General features: G+C 44.5%; 1 protein-coding gene across 1 annotated transcript in view; it reads right to left on the bottom strand.

Moving 5' to 3' along the window:
- LOC143988159 (putative cation-transporting ATPase 13A5) overlaps window positions 1–13,631 on the bottom strand; it is a 171,535-nt gene that overhangs the window by 2,542 nt on the left and 155,362 nt on the right. The window contains exon 29 of the mRNA XM_077487486.1: window positions 13,244–13,324. Coding sequence (XP_077343612.1) covers window positions 13,244–13,324 — 81 coding nt within the window. The remainder of the gene's footprint in view (window positions 1–13,243; window positions 13,325–13,631) is intronic.

Below are 13,631 nucleotides of genomic sequence, written 5' to 3'. Positions count from 1 at the left end.
CGCGCGCAAAAGCGAACTCATATGTTAGTCGTGACCACATGTGGTTTGTTAGATTGTTAGACCGAGAGCAATAATTCTACCACTAGACCTTCTCTGTAACTCTAAACTGATAACCTGTAAAAATTTTTAGACGTCGTCTATGGAGATTTTTAAGTTACAAAGTTTGTCCCCATTCCACGAGTGGACGCAATTTTGAAACATGGAATGGGTTTCAATTTACTTGCCGTAACTTTTAATTTCACAATATAGAAAAAAATTTGGCCGACTTTTTTGCCACGGTGGAGATTGTGACATCTTCCATCCACCTCTCCATCTCGGTTAATCATAGGAATCATTGTCTTCATTAATAAAAATACAAGACTCCAAATCAAGCTACAAGACCAACCAATACAAGACCAACTCAATCCACGCCCAACAACAAAAAGGAATTATCTCAAACTACTGCTGGAGCACAGTGCCACTTACTGTATGTACCTAACGAAGCCAGGGGCATGGGAATAATTTGTTTGGGTCGGCTTAGCCCCAACAAACTATTTTAAATTATAGTAAACTTAAAATTTTTCTTTAACTTGTTCTCATCAGCCATAGATATGTACAGCCACTGAGCAGGTTGGCTTTAACACTGAGAGGCCACATTTATGTGTCCACAGGGAACAGTTTTCTGTGCTGAGAGCGCACTCATCGTGTTCCCAACAGATTACCTAGATGTCACGAGAAGCTCTCAATGCATACTTGCAATCTGGAGCTTCTAATTATGTGACTGCTGTAACAATCAATCACATTGATTGTCCGGGCATTTCAATTCACCTAAGAGGCTGGGGGGGAGTTATCAGCAAGAGTTTGAGTATGACTTTTTGTTCACTAATTCATCTTCAAATAAGTCATAGTATGTTACTTTCGATTGTTCAAATGTTAGCATGCATTGTTCTTAACTAGAGATGAGCCAAACACCCCCCAGAACTTGCAAACAGGCAAAAAATGTGTGCGAATACCCTTTGGGTCTGGTATGAATATTAAGGGGAGCCCTGCACCAAAATGTAAAAAAAAAAAAAAATTGCGAGGGGTGACCCCCAAAATCCATACCAGGCCCTTTGGGTCTAGTATGGATATTAAGAAGAACCCTACGCCAAAATGTTTTAAAAATGGCGTGGAGGCCCCCCCAAAATCCATACCAGACCCTTATACAAGCATGCAACCTGGCAAGCCACAGGCAAATGGAGGGAACGAGAGAGAACCCACCCGAACCTTACCAGGTCACATGCCCTCAACATGGGGAGGGTGTTTTGGGGTCCCCCAAACCCCTTGTCCCCAAGTTGATGGGGACAAGGGCCTCTTTCCCACAAGCTTTGCCCAGTGGTTGTGGGGGTCTGGGAGTGGGGGGTTTATCAGAATCTGGAAGCCTCCTTTAACAAGGGGACCCCAGATCCCCCCCCCATGTGAATGGGTACATTGTACCCCTACACTTTCACCAAAAAAGTGTAAAAATGTAAAAAATTACAGTAGACAGTTTTGGACGAGTCCTTTATCAAAGAAAAAAAAATTTGTTCCGCGATGTAACTCCATCTTCCATGGCAGCGCCAATGACTTGAGAAAATTTTAAAAACTCCACCTCGATGGGAGGGGTTCAGCGACTTCAGGCTTTTTGCAATGACAGCTGTTATATAGCTGAGGGCGGGGCCACCCGGTGGCGCAAATTGGTGTCCCGCCCCTTCTGACATTATGTAATGTCAGGGGGGGCGGGTCTTCTGATTCTGATAAGCCTCTGCCCGCAGACCCCACAACCACTGGGCAAGGGTTGTGGGGAAGAGGCACTTGTCCTCATCAACATGGTGAAAGGTGTTTTGGGGGGGACCCCAAACACCCTCCCCATGTTGAGGGCATGTGGCCTGGTATGGTTCAGGAGGGGGGCACTCTCTCACCCCCCCTTTTTCCTGTGGCCTGCCAGGTTACGTGCTCAGATAAAGGTTTAGTATGGATTTTCGGGGGGCCCCCACGCCATTTTTTTTTTTTTAGATTTTGGTGGACCCCCCCCCCCTGAAATTTTTGTCTTTAGATTTTGTTGCAGGGTTCCCTTTAATATCCATACCAAACCCAAAAGGCCTGGTAATGGACTGGAGGGAACCCATGCCGTTTTTTCAATTATTTTTATCTACCGTATTTTCCGGCGTATAAGACGACCTTTTACATGTAAAAAAATTGGCCAAAAAGCAGGGGTCGTCTTATACGCCGGGTCAGCCCCTCGAATGGCCGCTTGGTGTTCGGTAATACTGTATGTAGCTTCGGCTACATACAGTATATACCGCTGAGCCAATCCTGGTGAGCGATGTATTCAAATGAATACAAAGCCTGCTCGTATTGGAGTAACGACCTCTGTCAATCCGAGCAGGCTACTCTGTAGCCTGCTCGGATTGGCTTGGAGAGTCAGAGAGGCGCGGGCTGATGATGTTACAGCCTCTGCCAATCCAAGCAGGCTTTGTATTCATTAATAGAATACATCGCTCGCCGTGATTGGCTCCAGCAAATGCAGGAAGAAGGAAGAAATATGAAGCCTTGGAAGCCTCGAAAGCCGGGTCGTCTTATACGGTAAGTACAGTTTTAAAAGTGTTTTTGTCCTGTAAGATTAGGGGGTCGTCTTATATGCCGGGTCGCCTCATACACCGGCAAATACGGTATATTGCCGGGATTTAGCAATACATTACAGCTGCGAGCAGTTTTAAATTCAATTTTTTTCCTTTACAAATATAATTTTGCTGCTCTCATTCAGAAAACTATGTACGGTGGCCGTGTCAGCAGCCTTACATAGTGTGAGTGGTGTTCCTCAGGGCTGCGTACGTCCACTTCTCATTTCACAATATACTGATGATTGTATTGCTACCTATAGCACTAATGCTTTAATCAAATTTGCAAATTATACATGAATAGTAGGGTTGACATCTAATGACAATGAAGCAGACAGGAAGATGATAGGATGAGTTATAAGTTTTAGGTATGAATTTTGGTGAGGACCTCACAATGTTTTTTTTTTAAATTTTGCTATGGAGTTCCCCATAAAATCTATACCAAATCAGAACCAAAGAGCTTGATATGGATTGGGGAGGGCCCCCAAGCGGTTTTTTTTCCCACTGTTTTGTTTTTATTAAGCTGTCAGCGGGGAACTCATTGACAGCCAATGGCTCATCGGTTGTTAACCTCTTCATGCTGAGTGCATGCAAATATGTGGCCTCTCAGCGGCTGGGCCTTGGCGCAGAGCAGCTACATACTGTATTTCCTTGCAATAGTACCGATAGAGCTATGCTGAGAGAGAGCACAGTTACTGCCAGCTAAATAAAGATCTCATTCGCTGCTTGTGAATGGGAGCTTTCCAATCATGTGACTGCCGTGACAGCCAATCAAGGTGGCCACATGACTATAAGCCCCACCTTCTGGCATTCTAAAGCTCTTAAAGGGCCGGAAGGCACCGGCTTTAAAGGATTAAGGATGCTGCCACTGGCTTCCCGGCCTAGCTTCTTAACATCCAGCTATTCACTGTGCCCTGATCAGGCAAAGCTTTGCCCAATCAGGGTTTAGAATGCTGTTCAGCGGGTGTGAACACCCGCCAAACAGCGAACACCCTGCAAATTTGGTGATGTTTGAGCTGAAATTTTGCGTGGCTGTAACTGTTTGTGCAACTCTATTTATTATGACTGTATGCTGCTATGTGGTGCTGTCAAAATATAGTTTCACTGGACAAAGTTGACTATGAACAACAATGCAGGTTTTGAGGGTAGATTTCATTGTGAAATATTCAAAGAAACTTAAGGAATTGATCAAAAAATAAATAAAATGAGGGAATATAAGATAAAAAGAAGGTAAAATTATAATTCCCAGTGCTTCTAGGCTTTCAACAATCTATTGCCGCGTACACACAATCGGAATTCTCATCGGAAAAAAATCTGATGGTTTTCCGACGGAATTCGGCTCAAGCTGTCTTGCCTACACCACACGGTCACACCAAATTCCGGTTGTTTATAACGTGGTGACGTACAACACGTATGATGGGACTAGAAAAAGAAAGTTCAATAGCCAGTAGCCAATAGCTTCTGTCTCGTAGTTGAATCTGAGAATGCATGATTTTTGGCATGTCGGATTAATTAACCAATTGTTAGTGGAATTAATTCATTATTCTTGAGAATGGGAGAATATGGATATCACTATCAGCAACAGATGGTTGTAACATCCACCTCCTTTTACAAGGTAGCAAGGATTTGATCCCTTATGAATAAAATTATGTATTCACAACAGTGCAAGTAAACTCCTTGTACAGTGTTAAATATAGTGCAACACTATTGAATTATTTCCTCAAAAAATATTGTTTGTATTCATTTAGTGTGGTGGAATCACTAATTAGTGTACAGCAGCTATTGAAGATATTTGCACATAGCCTCACCTGCCATGAACATTAAAAAAAAGAAATCGAGTTTCGAGGGTCATAGCTTGGTAACCTGGGGTCACAGACCTTAGGGTGGTGGCAAATAAATGCCATTATATAGCTATCTAGGTCAGTTTCTTTGAAAAAAGTTTTCATATGTATAATTTCTAATCCCTTAGGCTCCTTTTGCATGGGCTGTCAGATCAGATCCACCTGTCCGTTTTTCAGGCAGACCTGATCAGCCCCTCCAGTTTATTCTATGGAGCCACAAACATCAGCAGACACATGTTTGAGCTTCGGGGATCATAGCTCGGCTCCTACGAACCTATGGTTCCAAAGATATACATAAAAAAATATATATATTTTTTATTGTTCATGGCAGGTGAGGCCCCTCCTCACCTGCCTTCCCTGACTGTACATCCCTGCACTCTTCTCTTTGGGACAATTGGATGGAAAGATATCGACCGTTTTCATCCAATGCCATCTGATCCACCAGACGCATGGAGAATAGGACCACCATCCGTCTACTTTTTGGTGGACAGGATCAGATCAGATGGCAGCAGGTGTCAGCTGACATTTGCTGATCCATAGAATAAACTGGAGAGTCTGATCAGGTCCACCAAAAACTGGCAGCCCATGCGAAAGGCGCCTAAGGGATTTGAAATTATACATGTGAAAACTTTTTTCAAAGAAATGGACCTAAATAGCTATATATTGACATTTATTTGCCACCACCCTAAGCCAATATCAAGTATTTCCAAAGGTCAGGAGAAATTGTGAACGTATCCAGGATTTTGAGTAAAACCCTACTTAACCACTTTCAGACCGGAACATTTTGCTGGTCAATGACCAGAGGTCTTTTTACAATTTGGCACTGCGCTGCTTTAACTGGTAATTGCGTGGTCATGCAATGTTGTACCCAAACAAAATTTGCGTCCTTTTTTTCCCACAAATAGAGCTTTCTTTTAAAGGTATTTGACTGACTCTGCAATTTTTATTTTTTGCGATATAAACGTAAAAAGACCGCAAATTTAGAAAAAAAATTATATTTTCTAATTTTTGTTATTAGAAAAATCCAATAAACTCAATTTTAGTCATACATTTAGGCCAAAATGTATTCAGCCACATGTCTTTGGTAAAAAAAAAGTCAATAACTGTATATTTATTGGTTTGCGCAAAAGTTGTCACATCTACAAACTAAGGTACGTTTTCTGGAATTTACGCAGCTTTTAGTTTATGACTGCCTATCTCATTTCTTGAGGTGCTAAAATGGCAGGGCAGTACAAACCCCCCCCCCCCAAATGACCCCATTTTGGAAAGTAGACACCCTAAGAAAATTGATAAGAGGCATATTGAGCCCATTAAATATTTTATTTTTTTGCCTCAAGCGATTGAATAATGACAAAAAAAATTTTATTTTTTTTTTTACACAAAGTTGTCACTAAATTATATATTGCTCACACATGCCATGGTTATATGTGGAATTGTACCCCAAAATACATTCTGCTGCTTCTCCTGAGTACGGGGATACCACATGTGGTCGACTTTTTGGAAGTCTATCCGTGTACGGGGCCCCGAAAACCAAGCACCGCCTTCAGGATTTCTAAGGGCATACATTTGTAATTTCACTCCTCACTACCTATCACAGTTTTGAAGGCCATAAAATGCCAAGATGGCACAAAACACCCACAAATGACCCCATTTTAGAAAGTAGACACCCCAAGCTATTTGCTGAGAGGCATGTTAAGTCCATGGAATATTTTATAGTTTGCCACAAGTTGCGGGAAAATTACAAACTTTTATATTTTTTTTTTCACAAAGTTGTCACTAAATGATATATTGCTCACACCTGCTATGGGCATATGTGAAATGACACCCTAAAATAAATTCTGCTGCTTCTCCTGAGTACGGGGATACCACATATGTGGGATTTTTTGGGAGCCTAACCGCGTACGGGGCCCCGAAAACCAAGCACCGCCTTCAGGCTTTCTAAGGGCGTACATTTTGGACTTCACTCCTCACTACCTATCACAGTTTTGAAGGCCATAAAATGCCAAGATGGCACAAAACACCCACAAATGACCCCATTTTAGAAAGTAGACACCCCAAGCTATTTGCTGAGAGGCATGTTAAGTCCATGGAATATTTTATATTTTGCCACAAGTCGCGGGAAAATTACAAACGGGGATACCACATGTGTGTGATTTTTTGGGAGCCTAGCCGCGTACGGGGCCCCGAAAACCAAGCACTGCCTTCAGGATTTCTAAGGGTGTAAATTTTTGATTTTACTCCTCACTACCTATCGCAGTTTTGAAGGCCGTAAAATGCCAAGATGGCACAACCCCCCCCCCCCCAAATGACCCCATTTTGGAAAGTAGACACCCCTAAATTTAGGGGTACACTAGTGAGACTCACAGGTAAAAAAGCACCTAGGCTGTCAGCGACTGTATCAAAACGCTACAAAAAAACTGTTAGCGATCGCAGGGATCAGGCCTGACTCTGCGAACGCTGCAGTTATGTGTGTTGTGTTTTGTAAGTGACAGTGATCGATCGATACTGCACTTGGGTGGGCTGGGCTGGTATTGGCGGAGGGGCTAAACGCAGGTGCTAGCAGGTATCTGGGCTGATCCCGCTAACAATGCGTTTTGGGAAACCTAAACTGCTGGCGACGCTAATATAGATCTGATCAGATACTATATTACTAAGGGAGGTGTATGCTTTGTGCGTGGGTGTTAGCGGTACTGGCACTAACCTGACGCTGCCTGGGGCGACGCAGACCTTATCTGACCCTCAAACTTGTATCACCCGCCGGGTGATCAGGGGGTTAAACCTTTATTAGGTAATAAATGGCGGGTGCCCTGAAACTATAAAAAATAACTAACCAACCAGCGTCACCTGTAACAGTTATATGGTGATCACTGGTGAAAGGGTTAACTAGGGGGCAATCAGGGGGCTTTATGCGGTAGTATATGGGGGTCCCTGGCGCTATAAAAAGCTGCGGCGAACCTAAATACCTACCTGCCTAACTAGCGTCACCTGTGACACTAATACAGCAATCAGAAAAAACGATCGCTTATTAGGCTGGGTTCACACTGGAGCGATGCGGGAACGCCACAAATCCGCGGCGGGTTCCCGCATCGCATGCCTCCCGGCGGCAGTTCACACTGCCCTATGCGAACTGCTGGGAGTGTCAGTGAAATGTTAATGACACCCCCAGATCAGTTCGCATATCGCAGTGCGATCTGCAAACTCGGACAGGAATCGGATCGCATGGTGTGAACACCCATGCGATCCGATTCTGCTGCGGACCAAAAAAAGGGTCCCGTGCGAGTTTGCGGCGGGTGCGATGCGAATTCAGCCATACTATCTGTATGGCTGAACTCGAATCGCACAGAGATCGGATGTGATTTGCACTGCAGTGCGGTGCGAATCACATCCGTTCTCATAAACCGCTGCAATGTGAACCCAGCCTTAGTGACACTGGCGACGGGGGGTGATCACGGGGTTAAACCTTTATTGGGGGGGTTAGGGGGGTACATTAGAACTAAAGGGGGCTAACTCTAACTGCCCTAACAGTTATTACAGTCACAAATGACACCAATGAAAAAAAAAAAAAAAAGCATTTGGTGTCACTGTGACTGGGGGTGCAGGGGTGATTGGGGGGTGATGGGGGGGTGAGAGTGTGCCTGGCATGTTCTACTGTGTAGTGTAGTGTTTGTGAAACTCACCGATCCTCTCTCGGTGCCGGAATGAAAAATACCGACACGGAGGAGAGATTACATCACTTCCTCTGCCTGTGTTTACATTACAGGAGAGGAAGTGATGTCACGCTGCACTTCCATTCGTCAGGAGCGATCGCGAGGGGGTGGCCATGAACGAATGGCCGCCCCCTCATCCCGGATCGCTCCTGAACGGATTCTGACCGCCGCTGGCACCGGGGGGGGCCCGATCGGGCCCCCACCCGCGGGAAAGCAGGGACGTACATGTACGCCCATATGCCTGCCCGTGCCATTCTTTCAACGTACATCGTCGTGCGGCGGTCGGCAACTGGTTACAGAGGTTTGAGGAAAAAAGATAAGAGCGCATATTTGGAAAAAAACCTATACAGAAATGAAAGAAATTGAAAGAAACTCCTTACTTAAAGCGGAGCTCTGACAAAAAAAAAAAAAGGACACAAACCTGTCCAGGGTGCCCACCATGTCCTCACCAGAAGCCGACCCGTCCCATGGCTCAGAGTGGTGCAGGCCTGTTCACTTCCTGGATTTACACAGACACACAGAGACACACCTCTGGCTCTGCAGCCCTACAGCTCTCATTGACCCTCTTATGACTCACCCCCCTCCCTTCCTGGCAGGAGAGAGAGAGATGTGCATGATGTCATAAGCCTAGGCTTTTTACTAGACAAGTAACAGGAAGTGGGCTGTATAAGGTATTTACTGGCAGAAAAAAAAAATGTTTTACTGTCCAAAGTTAAAACAACAAGGGCAGAAGATTTAATAGATTGAAAGATGAAAACATGACTGAAGGTCCACTTTAACTATCATTTTTAGTACATGGTTGTATGCAGTGGAGATTCTCCTTTCTGCATTCCATTTAAATGGGGGTTATCTGAGGTGAACCAAGGAGGGTGTTTTGCTGTCTTTTTGACATGCTTATCTTGATAGGAGGTCAGAGGGAATCTCCTGAGTTTATTACACAGAGAAGAGGTATTATAAAGGCACAGGATGAAGAAAGCATGTGAGATTCAGGGTATTGGCAGTTCATTTGTGGATTATATTTAGATGCATAATACAAGGGATTTTTTATGTAGAGAGCACACGTAGCCAGAGGCGTAACTAGAACCTTCAGGGCCCCGATGCAAGAAACCATGATGGGCCCCCCTTCCATCCGAGCCCCAGGCTTCCAATTTTGGGAGAGTGTCCATGGACATCCTCCCAAAACCGTGCTTCCCGCATGACTCCTGGGACATGCATCCAACTAAATCACAGCGGGCCTTTACCGTGTGATCAGCTGATCACATGTAAACAGACTTGCCGGTTATCCGCAGCCCTTTCCTCCCACACTGTGTCTGTGTTAGGAAAGGACTGCCATTAACTGTCAGGAATGTCAGTAAATTGTTTACACTGATAACCAGTGCCCCAATCATCAGTGCCACCTATCAGTGCTCATCAATGCCACCTATCAGTGCACATCAATGCTGCCTATCAGTGCTCATCAATGCTGCCTCTCAGTGCCCATCACTTCCATCTACAAGTGTTACCTATCAGTGCTCATTAATGCCGCCCAACAGCATCCATCAGTGGCACCTATCACTACTCTTCAATTCTGCCCATCAATACTGCCTAAGTTCTACCTATCAGTGTTCCGCAGTGCCCATCAGTACCACCTATCAGTGCCCATCAATGCCACCTATCAGTGCAGCCTACCAGTGCACATTAGTGCCTCCTATCAGTGCTCATCAATGTGGCCTATCAGTGCTCATCGGTGCCTCCTATCAGTGCCCATCATTGCCTCCTATCAGTGCCCATCATTGCCTCCTATCAGTGCCCATTAGTGCCTCCTATCATTGCCCATTAGTGCCTTCTGTCAGTGTCCATCAGTGCCTTCTATCAGTGTCTATCAGCGCCTTCTATCAGTGAACATTAGTGCATCCTATCAGTGCCCATTAGTGCCTTCTATCAGTGCCCATTAATGCCTTCTATCAGTGTCCACTAGTGCCTTCTATCAGTGTCCACTAGTGCCTTCTATCAGTGCCCATCAGTGCCTCCCATCAGTGCTCATCAGTGCCTCCCATCAGTGCTCATCAGTGCCTCCTATCAGTGCCCATAAATGCCTCCTATCAGTGCAGATTAGTGCCTTATATCAGTGCCCATCAGTGCCTTCTATCAGTGCACATGAGTGCCTTCTATCAGTGCACCTTAGTGCCTCCTATCAGTGTCCCCAGTGCCTCCTATCAGTGACCATCAGTGCCTTCTTTAAGAGCCTTCTATAAGTGCCCATCAGTGCCGTCCATCAGTGCCCATCAGTACCTCCTGTCAGTGCCCATAAATTCCTCATATCAGTGCCCATTGGTTCCTCCCATCAGTGCCCATTAGTGCCTCCTATCAGTGCCCATTAGTGCCTTTTATCAGTGTCCATCAGTGCCTCCCATCAGTGCTTCCTATCAGTGCCCATTAGTGCCTCCTATCAGTGTCCATTAGTGCCTCCTATCAGTGTCCATAAATGCCTTCTATCAGTGCCCATTAGTGCCTTCTATCAGTGTCCATTAGTGCCTTCTATCAGTCTACATCAGTCGGTGCTTTCTATCAGTAAGCATTAGTGCCTCATATCAGTGCCCATCAGTGCCTTCTATCAGTGACCATCAGTGCCTTCTATCAGTGCACATCAGTGAATGCTATTAATGTCCATCAGTGCCGTCTGCCTTCTCAGGACAGCACGGCTCTGAGCGGAGTTCGTGTCTGTCATGGAACAGTAGCACAGAGACACCGGCATTAACGTTCTATTTGCCCGTCTGTCCTCTCTCACAGGGGATGATCTGTACACAGCTGATCTGCTCCCCCTTCTCCCCCTCCCCTCTCCTCATGTGAGCTCTTTAGCTTCATACTTGACTGCCTGCGGAGCACACAGGAGAGAGGAGGGGGGAGAAAGGGGAGCAGAGAGATCAGCTGTGTGTCCTCTCTCATCCCCTGTGAGAGAGGACGGACGGGCAAATAGAACGTTAATGCCAGTATCTCTGTGCTACTGTTCCATGACAGACACGATCTCCACTCAGAGCCGTGTGTGAATAGCAACCCAGCTGGGCCCCGCCAACAGTAGCGGAATGCCAGGCCCCATTGCAAGTGCAACTGTTGGTAATTCCGCCACTGCAAGTAGCATTATATGAGAAGTTTGAGCCAGGATGTGTCACACGGGAACCAGAAGTGGTGTGATGTCACATCCTGGTTCAAACATCTGATGGTTGCAACGCATGCCGGGAACCAAGCAGTGCGGCGGTGCTGATTCATACACGTAAGCGGTTTACATTGGTGCAGAGTCTAGGCACCTAAACAAATGAGTGGTATACCTTGTTATGCTTTATACATTTGGATTAATAAATACTACACAATAATACTTCTCTGGCTTATTGCTGTGGTGTCCCTGGAAGGAATATGGACGATTTAGGTTACGTTTGGAGATCTGGGGTTTTATGGAGTGATCGATCTGGAGATTATATTCTAAAGTGCTAGCTGACCTTTATTAAGTTAGGGGTCACTGAACTGCTAGTGTGTGTGCATTTTGTACACAGAGGCTAGTGATTTCAGTGGTACTATTGGGAACAATATCTACTGGCACACAGAACATTTACTTTATGGTGGTGGACTCTCTACGCACATTAACCACCTCAGCCCCGGAAGAATTTACCCCCTTCCTGACCAGAGCACTTTTTGCGATTCGGCACTGCGTCGCTTTAACTGACAATTGCGCGGTTGTGCAACGTGGCTCCCAAACAAAATTGATGTCCTTTTTTCCCCACAAATAGAGCTTTCTATTGGTGGTATTAGATCACCCCTGCGGTTTTTATTTTTCGCGCTATAAACAAAAAAAGAGCGACAATTTTGAAAAAAACGCATTATTTTTTACATTTACATTACATTTGCTATAATAAATACCCCCCAACAATATATGTAAGATTTTTTTTTTCCTCAGTTTAGGCCAATACATATAACTACATACTTTAGGTAAACTAAAATCACAATAAGCGTTTATTGATTGGTTTGCGCAAAAGTTATATCGTTTACCACATAGAGGATAGTTTTATGGCATTTTTATTAGTTTTATTTTTTTTTTCTTTACTAGTAATGGCGGTGATCAGCGATTTTTATCATGACTGCGACATTATGGTGGACACATCGGACATTTTTGACACATTTTTGGGACCATTGTCATTTATACAGCAATCAGTGCTATACAAATGCACTGATTGCTGTGTAAATGACACTGGCAGTGAAGGGGTTAAAAACTAGGGGGAAGTGTATGGGTTAAGCGTGCCCTGGGGAGTGTTTCTAACTGTGGGGGGCGTGGCTATGTGTGACACATCACTGATCTCTGCTCCCGATCACAGGGAGCAGAGATCAGTAACGCTGTCACTAGGCAGAACGGGGAGATGCTTGTTTACATTAGCATCTCCCCGTTCTTCCTCCCTGTGAGGAGATCGCGGGTATCCCCGCGGTGATCGAGTCTGCGGGACCCGCTGCCACTTAAAGGGCAATGTAGAGGTACGTTAGTCTGCCTGTACGAGCCCTTCTGCCAACATATATCGGTGTGAGGCGGTCGGCAAGCGGTTAAGGAACAGTTTCTTTATATAATAAGCAGCAGGCTGTCAAACTGATACTGTAGTTTCCTGGGATGTGTAACATTATCCCATGGGGCAGGGATGTGAGTGGGGAGAAGGATAGAGTGAAGGTGATGTCATTCTTTTCTAGGCATCAATAAGGAAATGGGAGCCACCACAAAAAAAAAAGTACCTACTTGCCAAAAAAAATTTAAAAAATTTAGATGTTTTTATATCCTGAGTGGGAGGAAGATTAGGAGTAGAACATTCAGTGGAACTTTTATGTTTGGGTGAAGATCAGCTTTAATGTTTCACATGGTTATCAACATTTTTAAATGTTCATACAATACTTTACAATTAATCTTTAAAACTATGAAAATGCATGTATGTGCTATAAGCATTATAATCACAAACAACTTTGGCACGTATTTGAAAATATGTACCCAAAATAATTTTCACTTGAATTAAATATTATTTTGATGAATGTAAATCAGGAATCATAAAAGTCATATAAAACAACCTACCTCCACACCACAGGATACAACAAAAAGCACGATAACCATGCTTAATATTTCAATTCTCCAATAAAATGGTGTACAGACGAGCTGAAAGATTACATAAAAACTGTTACCAAGGTAATTGAACATGTACTGTATATATGCAACAATTACTTTAAAGTGGTTGTAAACCCTTGCAGCCAAGTGAAACAAATCCGCCTACATGAATTATATTTGTTTATCTGCGGTCCTCTCTTCTTCACAGCTTGTCTGAGCTGTCAGAAAACAGGGGGCAGAGAAGGGAAATTACACACTATAGAGCTCAGTGAGGAGAGCTCTGAGAGCTAATTGGAGGGAAGGGACACACGCCCCTTCACACAGCACACATAAACAGAGCTGAGGCTGTCAATCACAA

The sequence above is a fragment of the Lithobates pipiens genome, unplaced genomic scaffold (genome assembly GCF_037356315.1).
Source record: "Lithobates pipiens isolate NorthernLeopardFrog02 unplaced genomic scaffold, aLitPip1_a1.2 Scaffold_18, whole genome shotgun sequence".
Taxonomy (NCBI): Eukaryota; Metazoa; Chordata; class Amphibia; order Anura; family Ranidae; genus Lithobates; species Lithobates pipiens.
This window is presented reverse-complemented; position numbering and strand designations above follow the sequence as displayed.